Source organism: Lithobates pipiens, unplaced genomic scaffold (genome assembly GCF_037356315.1).
Source record: "Lithobates pipiens isolate NorthernLeopardFrog02 unplaced genomic scaffold, aLitPip1_a1.2 Scaffold_13, whole genome shotgun sequence".
Classification (NCBI taxonomy): domain Eukaryota; kingdom Metazoa; phylum Chordata; class Amphibia; order Anura; family Ranidae; genus Lithobates; species Lithobates pipiens.
The window spans coordinates 188392372-188414104 of record NW_027507718.1 but is presented as its reverse complement, the minus strand read 5'-3'; the positions used below and the strand labels follow the sequence as shown (position 1 = coordinate 188414104).

At 40.5% G+C, this 21733-nt stretch overlaps 1 protein-coding gene across 2 annotated transcripts in view; it reads right to left on the bottom strand.

Annotated features, from left to right (window-relative positions):
- APC2 (APC regulator of Wnt signaling pathway 2) overlaps positions 1-21733 on the bottom strand; it is a 105910-nt gene that overhangs the window by 40568 nt on the left and 43609 nt on the right. Inside the window, exons 4-8 of one of the 2 annotated variants that reach the window (XM_077475999.1) lie at positions 19150-19234; positions 17711-17882; positions 12023-12131; positions 11510-11623; positions 262-333 (exon numbers count right to left, since the gene is read on the bottom strand). In XM_077475999.1, the coding sequence (XP_077332125.1) occupies positions 262-333; positions 11510-11623; positions 12023-12131; positions 17711-17882; positions 19150-19234 (552 nt within the window). The remainder of the gene's footprint in view (positions 1-261; positions 334-11509; positions 11624-12022; positions 12132-17710; positions 17883-19149; positions 19235-21733) is intronic. The other variant, XM_077476000.1, reaches the window with a different exon arrangement.

Below are 21733 nucleotides of genomic sequence, written 5' to 3'. Positions count from 1 at the left end.
TTTGAATTCAAGAAGTGTCTGTCTCCCATGAATCTATCTTGCATTACACCCTCCATGCCTTTAAAATTAAATTAAATGTGGGTCTTGCTGGGTGCCTTTCCCTGCATGGCTGTCTACCTATAGAAGTCTTGGAATCTGCTAATTAACATTAGACTAAAGGAGGCCTGATACCTTGCTACACCAATAGTCCTGTTTTAATTCTGTATTTATGTTAAATTACATGAGAACCAGTGAATTCATTCACAAAAAGAAATGTTTTACCTCTAAAGTTTGTTCCATTCGTTGCATTTCTTCCAGCTGTTGCTCAATCTGCTCCATACGGGAAGCCCGAATCTAACAGGAGAAAACCAAGTTAAAATCATGAGCATACCAATGGATAAGTTGTTACTGGGAGAGAAAGTGAGAAGAAATTTCACCAAAACAGCAGGGGGAGGAAACATCTAAATGGGGCACATGTTCTGGTAAAAAATTTCAAATATGGACTCTCCTCCTCAATTTGGAAAGGCTTTCTTTCTGTCCCGTGCAACTAATGCTCGTGCACATGCAGCAGCACACAGACGAGCTTGGGGTAGTATCTAGCGTGCACTGACACATAGGAGCATTTGTGCGTGCCAGTACGCATCGCCGTGCATTGGTGCCAAGCTGCCTATTTAAAGTCTGTCCTGGTGTGTGCTAATCGCTAGATGTTCTTTAGCTTCCTTGTGATCCTTGTTCCTGTGTTCCTGCTTTGCAGACTGATCTTTTGTTGCTGACCGGCCTTGTTCCTGACCTTGCTCTGTGGATTCTGGATACTGACCTTGAGTTATCTCTGACTATTCTTTTCCTGCTTCCCTGGGGCTGACCTCGGTCTGCTACTGGACCTTGCTCTGCTTGCTTCCCTGGTACTAACCTCAGCCTGCTTCCTGACCATGCTGCTGCCTCGTCGTGTATGAACCTGGCTCACCTTGACTATGTCCCTGATTATGGCAGTCACTTGCTACCAATCTACAGGCACCCATGCTTCTTTGAGCCTTGGAATTCAGCCACCCCATTCAGGAGTGCTCAGACTAGAGTCGCAAGGAAAGCCCCTTGTTAACTCGGTCTCCAACCAACTTTTGTTACCAGCTGTTTAGACATTAATGGCTGTGTGTTGAGTTATTTTGAGGGGACAGCAAATTTACACTGTTATACAAGCTGTACACGCACTACTTTACATTGTAGCAAAGTGTAATTTCTTCAGTGTTTTCACAGGAAAAGATATAATAAAATATTTACATAAATGTGAGGGGGTGTACTCATATTTGTGAGATATTGTATGTAACAGAAACAAATGACTTTATCTGATTGGTCTGATTTTATGTGTGCTATACACTAGAGACCACTTAGCATTTGACACTTAATATAGAACTTGGTTTGAGGGAAAAAAAGATGACTAGAAATCTCTTTGACATATAATACATCGTTTTATGCTACTGTATATATGGATCATCATAAACCTTAATATTATATCTGAAACTGATTAAATAAAGGCACTCCTCTGTTCTTGGTTTTCTAATGGATCCCAAGAAAGCTTTGAAGTTAAAGAATCAAATATACAATCTGAAGACCATGAAATCTCTCTGGGCATAAATATAAGTTGTGTTTTGTGTAGTTGCTTTCCGTAATGTCCTTACTTGAGTAAGATTTCTGCCTAATGCATGAAATTCCATTGACATGTACTTTAAATCTATGACCAGAATTAATTCATCCTGGCGCATTGAGTGTATAGAGATACTCCTCATTTAACGACTTACCTGTTTAATGACTGCTCGGATTTACGACCATCTCATTGTACTGTACTGTATCATTGTATTGTACAGTACAGAATTTTCATTTGTGTTCTGTAGTTATGCAAATTAAAACAACGTTATTGAGCTGGAGTTTTGTGTTTAGAACTTTTTTTCACAATACAGTACAGTACAGCAGTTAAGAATGTTTAAAATATTGATTTCTTGTGAATCCTTGTTTAACAACCAATTCGTTTAACGACCTGGTTGTTGGAACAGAACCTGGTCGTTAAGTGAGGAGTACCTGTATGTGATTAATATGCAGGGACTGTCTTTGTTTTCTGTATATCCTCCTGTGTACAATAAATGCCTCCAGCTTCCAGAACATTTCTCTTTGTGTTATGTAAGTCATCAGGGGAAAAAGTACCCAGACACTGGCACTGAAAGTTACTGTCAGTAATAAAAGTTGGAAAACTGTCAGGAAATTAGCTGTATGTAACATCAGATTCCACACACATTTTAGGCTGCCTGTATTTAATATGCTGTATACATTCAGAGACCATGCACAGTGTCAACTGCAAGTTTCAAAGCCTCAGAAATACATTTTGTACCCTAGAAAGGAAATGCCCCAAACCATCAGAGTCCACAGGACTGCCCCAAGATTTTAGCACAATGCCGGTGTCCTGAAGGTATGAGCTGTCTCTCGGACCTGAACGTAGGAACATTTGTTCCAGCACTCAACTCCAACTCTTTTGTCCTGTGGCCTGATCTCAAGCCTGACACATATAGCAGGTTCCTAGTTCCTGTGGCAGGAGGAGGTCAAGAGAGAGCAACAGTGCTGGACACTCTCTGCAGTGGTAAGTGCTTTATCCTTACAGACCATCAATGTCTTTCCCCCACGCCCACTGTTCACCAAATCCCACCCCCACTGAATGTTTTTTTTTTTTTTTATCCTCATCTGACACTAATACATTTTTTTCACCCAGCCAACACCAAATCTTTTTTTTTTCTTTTTTTTTCTTCTTTTTTTATCACCCTACTGACACTTAGGCTGCTTTCACACTGGGGCGGTATTCAGGCGTTACAGCGCTAAAAATAGCGCCTGTGTAACGCCTGAAAAAAAACGGCCCCTTTAACTCCAGTGTGAAAGCCGGAGGGCTTTCACACTGGAGCGATGTGCTGGCAGGACGGTGAAAAAAGTCCTGCTAGCCGCATCTTTGCAGCAGTGAAGGAGCGGTGTATTCACCGCTCCTATACCGCTCCTACCCATTGAAATCAATGGGACACCGCGGCAATACCGCCGGCAAAGCGCCGCTGCAGCGGCGCTTTGCGGGCGGGTTTAACCCCTTTTCGGCCGCTAGCGGGGGTTAAAACCACCCCGCTAGCGCCCGCACACCGCCGCTAAAACGACGGTAAAGCGCCGCTAAAAATAGCGGCGCTTTACCGCTGACGCTGCTCCCGCCCCAGTGTGAAAGCAGCCTAAGCTCTTGTACACACGGTCGGAGATTCCTACAACCAAATCCGTCGGATTTTGTCCGTCGGATTTTGTCCGACAGATCTTGTCCGAAACTGTTGCATACACACGGTCGGACAAAGTTGTCGGAAAATCCGATCTTTCAGAACGTGATGACGTAATTTCGCTATGATGAGACTACGTTCAGGCTAGTAGCCAATATCTTTGATGTAGGAATTTGATCTGAGCATGCGTGGCACTTTGTCCGATCGGAATTCTCTACACATGATCGGAGTATGTCCGATCGGAGCATTTTGTTGGAAAATATTTCTGGCAAGTTGGAAAAGTTGGTCCGATGGATATTCTGACGGAAACAGTCCGATGCAGACCACACACAGTCGGAATATCCGACAAAACGCTCCGATCGGACACATTCCGTCGGAATCTCCGATCGTGTGTACAAGGGCTAAGTCTGAGTTCACTCTATTATCACTTCATTAACACAAGTGTGTTGCATTAAAGCGGGTCTTTTACTTGTATAAAAAATGTATAGAAAATTTCTGCATTCACCATACACCAACCAATTTAACTGACAGCACTACCACAAAGTATACACCAACCTTGCAAAATTATTAAAAAATAAATTACACTGCACTACAATTAAGGGGGGATATGAGCAACATGTACAAATATATACAGGGGTCCATATTATGTTACTTGGTGTTGAGTTATTCACTATACGGCCAACACAGAGGACAAGGGGGACTCTTTACGACTAGAGGAAAAGACATTTCATCTCCAAATATGGAAAGGTTTCTTCACAGTAAGAGCTGTGAAAATGTGGAATAGACTCCCTACAGAGGTGGTCCTGGCCAGCTCAGTAGATTGCTTTAAGAAAGGCCTGGATTCTTTCCTAAATGTACATAATATAATTCGGTACTGACATTCATAGGTAAAGTTGATCCAGGGAAATTGCCTCTCGGGGGATCAGAAAATAATTTTTTCCCCTGCTGTAGAAAATTGGATCATGCTTTGCTGGGGTTTTGCCCCCCTTACTCTGGATTAACTATGGGTATAGGATTGGGTATATGGGATTGTATGATATTATTATTTATTTATTTATTTTTATGGTTGAACTAGATGGACTTGTGTCTTTTTTCAACCTGACTAATTATTTATGTAACTACAATATATAAATAAATCCAATATACATATAAAAAATCAAAACTGTCTGGGAAATTGTGCACTTATTAATCAAAAATCAAACATCAATTAAAGTTGCTTTAGTGAATTACTTAAAGTTCATTAAAACACAGAGTTAAGCTTTAATATGATTTTTTTTTATAAATTTCCACTTTGGAAAAATTCTTTCACAAAACAATTGAGTGTGTGCACTTTCTATACTTTCTATACTGCAAAAAGGTTTGTGTAATAAGTAGACTCTAAGTTATGGTCATACGAAATCCTATAGCAAGAAATAAGCAGTTACATCATTGAGGTCTTCATTCTCAAAACAAACATTATTTCTACTATATTTGGTTTCTTTGGAAATGGGTATTATTCAAAGCCATGAACATTACATTTGAGCCCTAAATCTCTTCAACAAAACCTATAAATTCACTTGGGCTACAGCCCTACCTTATTTGGGGATCCACCTCCTTATACAAACTCCAAATATCCTTCCCTACTTAAAGTGGATGTAAACCCTCACATATAAATACACAGATGAAACAAATCTCCCTAAATGAGTTTTACATGTATATCTGCTGTCTTCATCTTTATATATTCTTTAGAAAGTGCGCATCTTGTTAGAGATTTTTTCTTCCTGTTCTGCACTGGGAGTAAATTATTGGCATACAGCCAAGAAAGTTGATTGGAGGAAAGGTACAACTCATTGGCAAAAGGAAGGAAGTAATGTGCAGAGCTCTGCTCTGAATCGAGCAGCACTCTGCTAATCTATTTATAGCATCCTCCCACGACACAAACTTCAGGCTGCTTTTATCTCCTGTGTTGGAGAATTTGTCAGAAGTTATCAGGCTGATAACAGAGCTATGGGACAGAAGAAAGACACAGGAACTCTGGCGAGAGATAAGTAAACACTACATGCTGTATATATGTTCCCAGCTCAAATTTCATGAATTGTGTTTACATCCACTTTAACCACTTCCCGACCGGCGTACGACGATGTACGTCGGCAGAATGGCACGGACAGGCAAATTGGCATACAGGTATGTCCATTTAAAATTGCCGCCGTGCCATCGCGCGCGTGCCGCCGGTTGGGACCCCGTGAGTCCGGTCGCGGGTCCCGCAGACTCGATCGCCGCGGGGATACCTGCGATCGTCTCACGCGGAGGCTGAATGGGGAAATGCGGAAGTAAACAGCATATGCCCGTTCTGCCTAGCAACAAGTGACACTGATCTCTGCTCCCTGTGATTGGAGCAGAGATCAGTGTTCACTAACACATAGTCACGCCCCCACAGTTAGTAACACGCCCCTAGGACACACTTAACCCCTACACTGTCACCCCCTAGTTATCCCCTTCACTGCCAGTGTCATTACACAGGAATCAGTGCATTTGTATAGCATTGATTGCTGTATAAATGACAATGGTCCCAAAAATGTGTCAAAAATGTCTGATGTGTCCTCCATAATGTCACAGTCACAATAAAAATTGCTGATCGCCACCATTACTAGTAAAAAAAAATTAGTAGTAAAAATGCCATAAAACTATCCCCTATTTTGTAAACGCTATAAATTTTGCGCAAAACAATCAATAATCACTTATTGCGATTTTTTTACCAAAAATATGTAGAAGAATACGTATCGGCCTAAACGGAGGAAAAAAATGTTTTTTTATATATTTTTGGGGGATATTTATTATAGCAAAAAGTAGAAAATAATGCGTTTTTTTCAAAATTGTCACTCTTTTTTGTTTATAGCGCAAAAAATAAAAACCGCAGGGGTGATCAAATACCCCCAAAAGAAAGCTCTATTTGTGGGGAAAAAAAGGCGGCAATTTTGTTTTGGAGCAACGTCGCACGACCGTGCAATTGTCAGTTAAATCAACACAGTGCTGAATCGCAAAAAGTGGTCTGGTCTTAAGCCAGCAAAATGGTCCGGTCTGAAAGTGGTTAAATAACTGTCAGGCTTGCTTTCTGCCTGGCAATCTCCCACAATATCCTGGTTTAGTTGGTATGTATTTAATTAGAGTGTCAAACATACCCAAATTTCTTTACTATTTCAGGGTCCATACCTAGCCAGTAGCTTTATGAACATAGCATGAGAAAATATTGAAAGTCAACATGAATTCCAGTAGGCCAAGATTAGCCAGCAATATCCTATATCATTGATAACCTGCTGGAGTCCTAGGCATTCACAACCTTAGAAAATACTTTGCAGCAGCACAAATAGTGTTTTATAGTTATATTCTATATTTATATTCTATTCTATTCTATACTCTACTCTCACCTTCTTCATTAACCCGTTGCTGGCATAGTAAATTGTCCCCTCTTTGCCCCTGCCCCAAAAGAACCACTGACGTTCCATTGGTAGACTACTAAAGAATTTCATTTGTATATAAATTTGTCCCATTTCTGTTTTCAGATACTGAAGTACAGCCTTGTTAAGTATTCATACCACTTAAAATTTTCCACATTTTGTCATGTTACAACCAAAAACGTGCATTTATTTTTTTGGTATTGTATGTGATAGAGATAGACCAACACAAAGTGGCACATAATTGTGAAGTGAAAGGAACATGATAAATGGTTTTCAAAATATTTTACAAATAAATATCTGAAAAGTGTGACATGCATTTGTATTTAGCCCCTTTTACTCTTATACCTAACTAAATACCTAAATACCTAACTAAAATCTAGTGGAACCAATTGCCTTCACAAGTCCCTTAATTTGTAGATAGAGTCCACCTGTGTGTAATTTTATCTCAGTTTGAATACAGCTGTTCTAAGAAGCCCTCAGAGGTTTGTTATAGATCCTTAGTGAACAAAGAGCATCGTGAAGATGGGCCCCAGAAGATTTGGCTGCTGAATGACTGGGCCATTTTTTCCCCAAATAGAGCTTTCTTTTGGTGGCATTTGATCGCCTCTGCGGTTTTTATTTTTTGCTCTATAAACAAAACAAGAGCAACAATTTAGAAAAAAAACACAATATTTTGTATTTTTTGCTATAATAAATATCCCCATTTTTTTTTTTTTTTAAAGCAATTTTTTTTCTCAGTTTAGGCCAAGATGTATTCTTCTACATATTTTTGGTAAACAAAATTCGTAATAAGTGTATATTGATTGGTTTGTGCAAAAGTTATAGCATCTACAAAATAGGGGATAGATTTATAGCATTTTTATTATTATTATTTTTTTTTACTAGTAATGGCAACGATCTGCTATTTTTATCATGACTGCGACATTATGGTGGACACATCGGACAATTTTGACACATTTTTGGGACCATTGGCATTTATACAATGATCAGTGCTGTAAAAATTTCACTGGCAGTGAAGGGGTTAACACTGGGGGGGCGATTAAGGGGTTAACTGTGTTCCCTGGGAGGTGATTCTAACTGAAGTTGGAGGGGACTGGCTAAAGTAAGTGACAGATCATGATTCCTAGCTAATAGGAACACACGATCTATCACTGCTCTCAGAACAAAACACGGATTTGTGTGTTTAAACACACACTTCCGTGTTCTGTCCCTCATGTTTGTGATCGGTCATGGCCGGCAGTCATCACGTCCATCGGCAACGAGCATCAGCACCCCCGCTGTGCAGCGGGTGCCGCACGTGCCTGCTAACCTGATCCCGCAAGCCGACGTATAGCTACGACGGTTCACTGGTTCATGCCGACCTGCCGCAGTATAATGATGGCGGCTGGTCAGCAAGCGATTAAAGCAGGGTTAGGTTTTAAAAAAATATTCCAAGCTTTGATCATCTCGCAGAGCACTGTTCAATGCATCATCCAAAAATGAAAGAGTATGGCACAACTGCAAACCTACCAAGAAATGGCCGTCCACCTAAACTGACAGGCCGGGCAAGAAAAGCATTAATCAGAGAAGCAGTCAAGAGGCCCATGGTAACTCTGGAGGAGCTGCAGAGATCCACAGCTCAAATGGGAGAATTTGTCCACAGGACAACTATTAGTCGTGCACTCCACGAAACTGAGCTTTATGGAAGAATGGCAAGAAAAAAGCCATTGTTGAAGGAAAGCCATAAGAAGTCTCATTTGCAGTTTGCGAGAAACCATGTGGGGGACACAGCAAACATGTGGAAGAAGGTGTTCTGGTCAAATGAGACCAAAATTGAACTTTTTGGCCTAAAAGCAAAACACTGTGTGTGGCGGAAAACTAACACTGCACATCACCCTGAACACACCACACCCCCACCATAAAACATGGTGGTGGCAGCATCATGTTGTAGGGATGCTTTTCTTCAGCAGGGACAGGCAAGCTAGTCAGAGTTGATGAAAAGATGGATGGAGCCAAATACAGGGCAAGCTTAAAAGAAAACATGTTAGAGTCTGCAAAAGACTTAAAACTGGGGCGAAGGTTCATCTTCCAGCAGGACAACGACCCTAAACATACAGCCAGAGCTACAATGTAATGGTTTAGATCAAAGCATATTCATGTGTTAGAATGGCCCAGTCAAGGTCCAGCCCTAAATCCACCAAACATTAAAAACTTTATAGGAGGGCCATAGCCCAAATTCTGGGAATCTATTAATATTAATTAATTAACCTGATACATCCTTTTGGACGGGGTACCTCCGCAACGAAATAGAAATCTAAAAATCAATGTAGAAGGGACCTTTTACAGGATACCTCACCTTACAGGAGTTTCATAAGGAGAATAAACCACGCAACCACAGGATGTAGAAAAAATTAACTGTATTGAAATATGTTAATCCAGGGGTTGACAAATTTGCTTGGAATCTAGGAGCCAGCTAAAAAAGTTAGGAGCCAGGTCCGTGACGGCGATCTGGACCTGTCCCTGGCCTGACATGGAGGCGAGTGAGGGGAAGATAGCCCCCAGCCCCCCACCTGTCTCCAAGTCATTGCCCATAGCTCTTAGAGGGACATTTTTAAATTGCATTTTAGTGTAAATATGAGATGTGAGGTCTCTCTGACCCCAGATCTCATATATAAAAGAGGACCTGTCATGCTTTTTTCTATTACAAGGGATTTTTACATTCCTTGTAATAGGAATAAAAGTGACACACATTTTTTTTTTTTTAAAAGAACAGTGAAAAAAATTAAAATAAAAGTTAAAATAAGAAAAAAAATGTTTTAAATGCGCCCTGTCTCGCCAAGCTTGCGTGCAGAAGCGAACGCATATATGAAAGCGGTGTTCAAACCACACATCGCTGCGATCGGTAGAGTAAGAGCATTAATTCTAGCCCCAGACCTCCTCTGTAACTCAAAACGTGCAACCTATAGAATTTTTTAAACGTCGCCTATGGAGATTTTAAAGGGTAAAAGTTTGTCGCCATTCCATGAGCGGGCGCAATTTTGAAGCGTGACATGTTGGGTATCGATTTACTCGGCGTAACATTATCTTTCACAATATAAAAAAAAAAAATTAGGCTAACTTTACTGTTGTCTTTTTTTTTATTAAATAAAAATTTTTTCCCCAAAAAAAGTGCACTTGTAAGTCCGCTGTGCAAATACGGTGTGACAGACAGTATTGCAACGACCACCATTTTACTCTCTAGGGTGTTAGAATAAATAATAAAATATATATATATATATATATATATATATATATATATATATTTTTTTTTTTTTTTTGTTTGTTTTGTTTAGGGGTTCTAAGTAAAGGGATGGAGAAAGACTGGCAGGAAATCAATTAGCATTGTTGGTTGTAATTCCAACGGCCACCACAAGAGGGCGCCAGATTCCAGAAGGAACCATAGGATCACAGAAGGCCTCAAAGCCGGGGGCTCAATTCCCGGCCGCCTGCGGCGCGGCCCAACGCGATCGCACGGCCCGACGCGATCGCGCGGGGGGGGGGGTCCACGGAGACGGGATACCCCCAGCTATGCTGCCCCAGGCGCAAGGTCGCTGATTCTAGTCGCCAATGCGACCTGGCGACCGGGTTTTGTCGAGCACTGTGTTAATCGATTAGCAAAAAGTATATTGGGTAAAATAGCCCATACATCCAGACACCAAGGATTAAAAACAGTGGACAACGTTGTCGCACATACACATCACAACAGGGCCGCACTCTCACATACATGCGTAGTGCATTCAGTCTCTCATTATAACTGGTCAAAACTGGATCCAGGGATAAGGTAGGGGTCCGGGGTCCCTGCACCGTGCAAAACCCAAATTTAGGTAAATGAGCAGTGGGGGCCACTTGGATCCTTTGGGTAACTCACTATCATATTAACAGATCAACGGACTAGGGAGCAGCCTTAAAGAGGCTAAACTGGGTTGAATAGTCCCATTTGTCATCCAGGAGGGACTGTCTGCAACATGGTCCACTAACATGCAGCCTCCTAAATAGAGGCAATCTTCTGGCACCTCAAGTAATACGTTATAAAAAATTTTGCCATAGGGCTTGTGAGAGAATCACACTGGTAGAACCAGACCATGACCAGTTCATCGAGCATAGCAATCAGGGTTACAGATGGATTGGCCTTGAGCCAATTATGGTACTTCACAGTTCCTCGATTGAATCATAGTAGTTGGTTTTCATTAGCCTGGTGTTGTTCCAGGTAATTGGCTCAAAACTGAAATATATGTGAGCAATAATACCTAAATCCAATTGAGAAATTGCTGTTCACAGACACTGTCCATCCAATCCGACAGGGCTTGAGCTATCTTGCAAAGAAGAATGTGCAAAAATGTCACTTTCTAGATGTGCAAGGCTGGACATACCCAAGAAGAAAAGCGAAAGGCGGTTCTACAAAGTATTGATTGGGGGGGGGGGGGGGGGGTGAATACAAATACACGACACACTTTTCTGATATTTATTTGTAAAAAAAATTGAAAACAATTTATCATTGTCTTTTCACATCACAATTATGTTCCCCCTTTTGTTGGTCTATCATATAAAATCTCAGTAAAATACATTTACATTTTTGATTGTAACATGACAAAATGTGGAAATTTTGAAGGTGTATGAATACTTTTTCAAGGCACTGTAATTGGAGAGAAGGCAATCATATTCATATGCTTTTGGACAAGTTCAATGTTCAACAAGGAAAAAAAAGCAATCCTTGTCAGAGCATCATGTACCGTAAATGGTTTATGTAATGCTTTTTGTTCTGTTTTACTGTTATCTGACACTTTTAGACCTTACCTGTGCTCTTTGCATCATTTCATCTGCTGTACCAAATCTCTCCTCTAACACACAGCGCAGGTGCTGAGACTCAAACTCTAGCTGCTGACGGATCAGGTCAATCTGCATTGAGAACTGAACATACAAATGGTGATCAGAGAGAACTGTGAAGAGTAGATACCCATTCCTTTAAAATTACTTTCAGGGACCCATTGTTGCTGAACTGCACAATATGGTAAAACACAACTGGCAATTGACAACTGTGGTTCACTACATTAGCATTACTATATATACTTAAAGTATTTACAGTTTACTAATATAATCTATTACAGTTTACAGTTGTGTGCATCTTAGTGGAAAAGTACACAGATCCAATTTCTTAAATTTTAGGACAGAGTGGTTAAGAGTTATTGCCTCTATCAGGTTTTTGCATCTATTTGTTCCTGACAAAGCTTGACAAAGATTCTAACCCTCTAAATTTAATATGTGCATGATATTTTTTATATACTTTTTAATAAAGGTCTCCATGCATACCGTTTCCACTTGGGGCAGCTCCTCTAAGCGCTTGGACAAACTTTGAAGTTGGGAGTAATACCATAGTTTCTCTTTTTCTTCTTTGTCTATTTCTCCCAACAATAGAGATCTGGGAAAATAAATCATTTTAGATAAGCTATTTGTGGACTGACAGACTTCTAGCTACTCTCTTAATATTCATGCTGAACAATTTGATTGTTGTTAGACATGTGCATGCTGGAAAATATTGTTTAGTTTCATTTTTAAATGCATTCCCTAATTGTAGAATTCATTGTGGATGCATTTGTTAATAGACCCTATTTGTTTTCGGAAATTTGCTTCATAACTTCAGTATTTGGTTAATTTCATTAGAAAAAGATTTGCTGTTAAGAAGCAGAAGGACGCCACGTCCTTAACAACCGTGACTCATCTACTGTCAGCGGGATTCCCTGCTGTCAGCAGAATGTAAACAAAACAAGTGTCGGTTAGGAACTCCACACCTCCATTGAAATAAAAGAACAATGTGGGTTCCCCCCAAAAATCTATACCAGACCCTTAGTTCTGGTATAGGTTTTAAGGAAAATCTCAAACCAAAATAGAAAAAAATGGAATGGGGTACCCCTAAAATCCATACCGGACACTTATCCGAGCGTAGGCCAGGAAAGGGAGAAGGATGAGCTGGCCCCTCTGAACCATCTACATGGGAGGGGCTTAAAGCACCTTGTTCCCATGTTGATAAGAACAAGGACCTCTTCCCCATAAACCTGGACTGGTGGTTGTGGGGGTGCGGGCGGGTGACGTATCAGACTCTGGAGGCACCCTTAAAAAAAAAATCCCCCCCCCAAATAGAGCCAACATCAATCACGATGAATGCCTGCTGGCCAATAAACACGACCAGTCTTGTGTCCCGTCACTGAATGGCAGGTAAACATAGGGGTGGATTCACCTAGGTTTTTTAATAAAGGGCTTGTCAAAAACTGTCTCTGTTTTTTTTTACTTTTGACCTTTTACTATGTACCCCATACTCATTCACTTAGAGGAAGCTAAGATCTGGGGGCCTCCTTGTTAAAGAGGACTTCCAGGATTCCGATAAGTCATCCCTAACCACTGGGCCATTGTTGTGGGGAAGAGGCCGTTGTCCTCATTAACGTGGAGGGGGGGCACTCGTCTGCCAGGCTGCATGTTCAAATAAGGATTTTGGGGGGGACTCACGTTTTTTGTTTTTTTTTAACGGCACTTGATTAGTTTACTTTCTGCTGACAGTGGGGAATCCGGTTCACAGCAGATGAGTCATGGTTGATAAGGACACAGCGGTCACCCACACCTTAACAACCACCTTCTCAATGAATCTGAATGATTCAAATAAATCTGAAAATATCATTATAAATTTTTTGGGATTTGTTCACATTCATTACTATGCCCATTCGGAAATTTGGATACAGCTGAATCTCTGGAAATTACAATTTAAATCCCTGTACACCCGGGCTGAATGTCGGGAGACAACAGCCAATTAAAAAAAATAAAAAGCCCGACATTCGGCCAGTGTGTATGTCAGTCTGTCCAACAGAAGCCGGCCATTCAGCCGGCTTCTGACGGACGTGCATGCTAAAAAACCAACAGCTGTCCAACTCCCGATCAGCGCTCTCAGCCAATGGAAGAGAGCTCTGATCTGAGTTTTCTGGTGGGGGGCCATCCCCCTGTCAGAACACAATAGCTCAGCGGGGGAGATTGCTGAACTAATATGGCATTGTTAGTATAGCAGCTCCCGACCAGAGCTGACAGTTCCTCTTCGTGCAACCCAGCGGGTTTAAAAAAAACTGTAATGACCTGTACACATGGTCGAAAATTCCGACGGATAAGGTCCGATCGGATTATGTTGTCGGAAAATACGATCGTGTGTGGGCTCTATCGCACTTTTTCCGTCGGAAATCCCGATGGGAAAAGTTTGAGAACTGGATCTAAAATTTTCCGACAACAAAATCCAATCTGACTTTTTCCGATCGTTTGTCCGACGGACAAAGTGCCACGCATGCTCAGATTAAATTACGAGACCAAAACTATTGGCTACTAGCCTCTACGTAGTCCTGTCATACGTAACGAACGTCACCTCTTCCGAACGATCAGATTTTCCGACAACTTTGTATGCTACACAAATTTCGGACAAAATCCGTCGGAAAAAATCAGACGGATTTTGTGGTAGGAATGTCCGACCACGTGTACAGGGCATTAGTCTGTACCCGGCTTTAGTCCAAAAAACAAATCTGAACAAACTGAATCGCACATGTCTAGTGGTTGTCAAACATAATATCAATGTCAGACAATTCAAATATTTTTAAAAAGACTTTAGATGTGCTAGAGCTTTCTACTCCAGCATCTAATAACAAATGTTTTAAGGAATTGATCAAAATTTTTATTCATAGCAAATCTTTAAAGCATAAAGTGATACTAAAGTCTTGTTTTTCTCCTTTAAAAATAACAAACATGTCATACTTACTTGCTCTATGCAGTGGTTTTGCACAGAGCAGCCCAGATCCTTCTCTTCTTGGGTCCCACTTTGGCACTCCTGGCCCCTCCCTCCTGTTGAGTGCCCCCACAGCAAGCAGCTTGCTGTGGGGGCACCTGAGCTGAGCTACAGCTCTATGTGTCCATTCAGACATGGAAAACACGGCCCCGCCCCCTCTCTCTCCTTATTGGCTCACTGACTTTGATTGACAGCAGCGGGAGCCAATGGCGCTTTGCTGCTGTCTCAGCCAATGAAGAGGGGGAGTCCGGACAGCCAAGACTCTCATGCAACATCATTGGATTGAGATGGGGCTCAGGTAAGTATTAGGGGGCTGAGGGGGGCTGCTGGACACAGAAGGTTTTTTACCCTAATGCATAGAATGCCTTAAGATAAAAAAATCTTCTGCCTTTACAACCACTTTAAGTGTATTTGGATTTTGTTTTAAAATCAGCACTGGGTACGGTACCTACATTGAATGAAAAGTGTCTTTGTGCTGGTGGCTGCTGTTTTTCATTTAAATTTTTGCCAGTGCTATTTTAACTTTATTCTTGGTCAAGACTTTTTAGTCATTCGTTTGTTATTGTTTGACTTTGATGCGAATAAGAGTTATATTTCTATATAGGAGCTTATGCATGTTGGTGTGTTTTTCTACTTATGTTACTATTTTACAGTGCATACTAGCATATTATGCAATTAACTTCCAGGGGACTTTTTTTGGGGGTTACGGCTTACTACAGCTTTGACATACAGTATCTCACAAAAGTAAGTACACCCTTCACATTTTTGTAAATATTTTGTTATATCTTTTCATGTGACAACACTGAAGAAATTACACTTTGCTACAATGTAAAGTAGTGAGTGTACAGTTTGTATAACAATGTAAATTTGCTGTCCCCTCAAAATAACTTAACACACAGCCATTAATGTCTAAACTGCTGGCAACAAAAGTGAGTACACCCCTTAGTGAAAATGTCCAAATTGGGCCCAATTAGCCATTTTCCCTCCCCGGGGTCATGTGACTCGTTACTGTTACAAGGTCTCAGCTGTGAACTGGGAGCAGGTGTGTTAAATTTGGTTTTATCACTCTCACTCTCTCATACTCATTAGGGCGGCACAGTGGTGTAGTGGGTAGCACTCTTGCCTAGCAGTAAAAAGGGTCACAGGTCTGCATCCCAATCCCAATCATGACACTACCCATCTGGAGTTTGCATGTTCTCCCTGTGCCTGCGTAGGTTTCCTCCGTGTGCCCCGGTTTCCTCCCACACTCCAAAGACATGCTGGTAGGTTAATTGGCTTCTGTCCAAAAATTGACCCTAGTATATGAATGTGAGTTGGGGACCTTGGATTGTGGGCTCCTTGAGGGTAGGGATCGATGTGAGTGTGCAATGTATGTGTGGAGTGCTACGTAAAATTGATGGCGCTATACGAGTACTTTAAATAAAATAATAATATAATAGATGTGCATCTTAATGAGACAAAATGTACAGGGATAGTGAGAATTGTAGACACGCACCTACACTCACTCAGGTTGAACTGGATGGACTGGTGTCTTTATTCAACCTTACTGACTATGTAACTATGTAACTAATATACTGGTCACTGGAAGTTCAACATGGCACCTAATGGCAAAGAACTCACTGAGGATCTGAAAAAAGAATTATTGCTCTACATAAAGATGGCCTAGGCTATAAGAAGATTGCCAAGACCCTGAAACTGAGCTACAGCACAGTGGCCAAAACCATACAGCGATTTAACAGTAGTCAGCCTGTCAGGGGTCAGACCACACGCCGCACACTGCATGAAATTGGTCTGCATGGTTGTCATCCTAGAAGGAAGCCCCTTCTAAAGATGATGCACATGAAAGCCCGCAAACAGTTTGCTGAAGACAAGCAGACTAAGGACATGGATTACTGGAAGCATGTTCTGTGGTCTGATGAGACCAAGATAAACTTATTTGGTTCATATGGTGTGAAGTGTGTGTGGCGGCAACCAGGTGAGGAGTACAAAGACAAATGTGTCTTGCCTACAGTTAAGCATTGTGGTGGGAGTGTCATGGTCTGGGGCTGCATTAGTGCTCCTGGAAATGGGAGCTACAGTTCATTGAGGGAACCATGAATGCCAACATGTACTGTGACATACTGAAGCAGAGCATGATCCCCTCCCTTCGGAGACTGGGTTGCAGGGCAGTATTCCAACATGATACCGACCCCAAATACACCTCCAAGACTACCACTGCTTTGTTAAAGAAGCTGGGGGTAAAGGTGATGGACTGGCCAAGCATGTCTCTAGACCTAAACCCTATTGAGCATCTGTGGGGCATCCTCAAATGAAAGGTGGAGGAGCACAAGGTCTCTAACATCCACCAGCCCCGTGATGTCATCATGGAGGAGTGGAAGAGGACTCCAGTGGCAACCTGTGAAGCTCTGGTGAACTCCATGCCCAAGAAGGTTAAGGCAGTGCTAGAAAATAATGGTGGCCACACAAAATATTAACACTTTGGACCTAATTTGGACATTTTCACTTAGGGGTGTACTCACTTTTGTTGCCAGAGGTTTAAACATTAATAGCTATGTGTTGAATTATTTTGAGGGGACAGCAAATTTACACTGTTATACAAGCTGTACACTCACTACTTTACAGTGTAGCAAAGTGTCATATCTTCATTGTTGTCACATGAAAAGATATAATAAAATATTTACAAAAATCTGAGGGGTGCACTCACTTTTGTGAGATACTGTACATCTAAAACCAATAAAAAAGTTATTTGGATAAGGTATAGAAGGGTTAAAACCCCTGCCAAGGTTTTTCTTTGCCATCTGTGTCTCCTCAGAAAAAATTCCATTCACTTTACTGGACACACTCACTTACACAGCTATCACCCCACCAAGTGTCCCCATTAGAAAACTTGCCCTTGTTCCAGTGATAACTCAAAATTTGGGATTTTTCATCACTTTCAGATTGTGATAATGGTCACCGGAACAAATCGGAAAGGTAGCCTCCCCAGTCAGGTCACAGACAGCAGTAAAACCTGACAAGGGTTTCTAATGCTTTCACACTCCAAACAAAGCTAAATCCAAATACACCAACTTTCTATAGTAAGTATATTATACATGTTAGTGCCTGTCAGTTTTTACTTTTGAATATGTTTTCTTGAATAATACAGAAAATTACAATTTGTAGCTTTTCTAAGTGATCTATTTTCTCACCTTTCCCTCTCCAGTTCTGCTTTTAAAGTGCCACTTGAACGACCCTCTGCCCTTTCTTTCTTCTGAGGATTATCTGATTGTTGAGATGGTGCTGCAGAAGCCCGGCTCAGGATCACTGAGGTATCAGAGGAACCAGCAGTTGCATATTGATTGTATAAACCATGGGCATCACCTTGCAGAGAATAAATGTGGGTTAAATTGTCAACTCTCTTATTTTTTTAAGCCTGCAAATCAAATTATATATAGCATAATAAATTGAATCTAAAAAGAAGAGGTCAAGACTACTCAACAAATAAAGAGTCAATCATTCATTTTTTTTAAACTCCTGGTTTGTGATAGTAAAATATTGCATTGCTAATTGATGGTTTCTACAGCAGAGGTGTACTGAAGTCCCACCATCTTTACATTTGAACAATTCCCTGGTTGCATTCAGTCTGACATTAGGAGTGGGGGAGCACAAGTATAAAAGACATTTTCTCTGCATCTTTTGCACTTAAACAATATCAGCTAATTCATTCAATTTTGTATGGAATTTGAGTTTCTGATTCCAAGGTTTGGTTCGTGGGAGGTTCATTGAATTGTGCCTGAAGTCTGAAAATTCCAAACGTAAAATTGAACCCCACTGAAGTCTGTTGGGGATGAATCTTGATAATCAGTTGGGGCATTTTGAAGGCTAATAGTCAAGGGATCATCAAAAAAGGGCATGCTGAGCTGGGCACTGCCGTGAGGGACATGTACAAAAAGGCTGCATCCACTGCAAGTGGTCCCCTGCTGCACGCTGTAATTCCTCTTGAGTCTTGACAGTCCGTATGTGACTGCAGGACACAAAAGTGACATAGAGACTGATGGCTCAAATTATGAGTTTGAAACAGTTTATTGTACAAATATGTTGAGAGCTGTTTTAAACAAACCCTAAATTGAGCCTATATAACAAAGTCTACCCCAAAACACTATACCTCTAGTCTACTGCATACCGACTTCACCCTGCATCGTTTGTTCCGGGTGTATGCAGGTCTCCTTCTAAAATGAAACATGGCAGAGATCCCAGCACCAGAAATGGCTTTGGTTAACATAGGCTAATCACAACATAGCAGCAATATAAGGTGGAAAGTCCACCTGCTGGCTGCAAGTGATAATTAGGAAATAGTAATATGCAATATTTATATTTAGATGCGTTAAAAAATGACAAACGTAGTTTGAAAAATAAAAATATTTTGAAAAATATAAATTAGAAATATTATTATTTTTCACACATAAACATATTAAACAATGGTATTTATTGCCCCAAAGTGCAACTGGTTAAGAAGGGTGATTGGTTAGAAAAATGCAAATGAAAAGTCAAGAGCTGAAGGAAATCCTTTCGTCTGTAATACATATTTGATGCTACATACTTTTCATTGTATCTCAAGCTATCCTTTTAATTTACACTACTTTTTTACCTTTCATCTGATCCAGTATGTCACACTGACTCGCCGATGTGCCAACATCATGTTCGAGCTTGCCCTGAAGATGTTTAAGGACCTCCTAAACCAAACAAAATAAATACATGCGTAAACTAAATCAAAATTAAATCTTACAAGTTTAACTATCTTTCTATTTAGAGGTTTTTTATACAAAGAATAGGTCAACTTTACTGAATCTCTGATCATGCCAGAGGGAGATGAATACCCCCCTATCCATTTCTGTGGTGCCCAGTTCATTGATGGATATCTTTTCAAGTGTCAAAAACCTAATAACAGTGCTTTGTAAAGAAAAAGAAAATAATCTATTCCTATGCATAAAAGTGTTTTAATGATATTCAGTCATAATTCACACACATTTAACTTTAAAACTTAGGGATGTATCTAAAAACTAAAATATCATTGATATAATTAATAACGCAAAAATGAGCATGCCAGAGCTTGTAAACTTTTGTCCACAGCCATTCTGCTCAACGTGATCAATGATTACCCCACTGCCCTTGTTTTGAGGCACAGTTCCACCATCTCCTCTAGAGAAGAGCTTGGCATTTGCGTTACTGAAATATAAAGAAATTCAATGGAAAATTCATCCTACTGTATCTTAGTATTTAAATATACATTCAATGGCCACTTTATCAAACTGCCTTAATTCTTTGTGGTATAGATTCAACAAGGTGTTGGAAACATTCCTCAGAAATTTTGGTGAATATTGACATGATAGCATTACGCAGTTGCTCCAGATTTGTTGGCTGCACATGATGCGAATCTCCACCACATCCCAAAGGTGCTCTATTGGATTGAGTTTTGGTGACTGTAGAGGCCATTGGAGTACAGTGAACTCATTGTCATGTTCAAGAAACCAGTGTTAAGATGATTATCCTGCTGGAAGTAGCCATGAGAAGATAGATACACTGTAGTCATAAACGGATGGACATGGTCAGCAACAATAATCAGGTAGGCCGTGACATTTAAATGATATTCAACTGGTACTAAGAGGCACAAAGTGTGCTAAGAAAATATCCCCTGCACCACTACGCCACCATCAGCAGTTTAAATCATTGATACAAGGCAGGCTGGATCCATGCTTTCATGTTATTTACGCCAAATTCTGACCCTACGATCTGAATGTCGCAGCTGGAATTGAGACTCATCAGACCAGGAAATGTTTTTTCAATCTGCTATTGTCCAATTTTGGTGAGCCTAGGCCTAGTTTCATAATAAGTAAAGGCAAAGTTTAGTTACATAGTGTTTCAGTATAAGAGTAAGGCTAGCTACAGATGGATCTTTTGATCAGAGAGCCGGCTGATCAAAAAAAATTAATGGAATCCCCATCCACACAAGTAAGGTGGATAGAGGAATCCTCCCCGCTAAGCTATTGTATTCTGACAGCGGGACTCACTCTCTGTCAAAATACACTTATCAGCACTGCAGTTGAATGGCTGCATGCGGTGATCAAATTACAATTTTCCAACAGCCCCATTCGAGAGAAGCCAATTATTAGAAGTCCAAACATTGCAATTAGTTGCTACACTCTGCCTTGTTAAATATTTTTTTCCATTTTGGGTAGATACTGAAATAATCATCAACCCAACAGTTTATTAAAATGCTTGAGGGCTCTGGAAGTGAAACCTCTTATCCAAGTTCCCAAGTCTGCTGACTCCCGGGATGGGGTCTACATTCTGTTTGAAAGATTATGGTAGCATAAGGAAAGTACAACAGAAAGCAAGCAACTCCATGGTGGGGAATGTCTAATTCTGGTCCAGTGATTGAAGGAGTCCCCCAGAATTTATAAGAAAGCAGTATCTGATTCAATCTGCCAACATGTCAGATCTGATGTTCTAGTTTTGTGTTGACTGTTCAATATTTTTTTTCTCTTTTACTATAGTACAGAAATGTCTGGGTGTTTTCTGTTTGCGTCTTTCAAATGAATCATATCACTGAAGTCAGATAGCCTCCAAACATATATTCTTTTTAAGTGATTTTTTGTTCACAAATGAACATCATTCAGCCTTCCCCTCTGTCCATTAATTGCTCATGTGAGCTAACTTAATGGTTTTGGAAAAAGTAATGCATATTCCACTATCTGCTACTGTACTAAGTGCTCATTAGTAGTAACCATTAGCTTTCTCTAAGAAAAAAACAATATCATGAGTGATGGAGGTGTGTTACTATTCTAGGACAATCTATGCTCTAGTTTTCATAAATTATTCTTTACAAGTATGACTTCTCTAACAAGACATACCTTATATCAGTGGTCCCCAACCTCCCAGCATCAGGAAACGTCCTTGTGGAAGATAACCAATCCACGGACTAGGGGGAGTGGGATTGTCGCCTGTCACCTCACTTGCCACACATATTTATTTTTTAATTTTTGTTTGTATCTCTTTGGCTGACCACATAAGCTCAATATATTATTATTATGAGAAAAAAGTATTATTATTATTATTGTTTTTGAAGAAAATATATATTTTTTTGTAAATCTTTATTTGTATTTGTTTGGCTGATCACTTGAGCTCTACTTATTGCTATTGATAATATTAAATCATGTAATCAGCCAAACGGA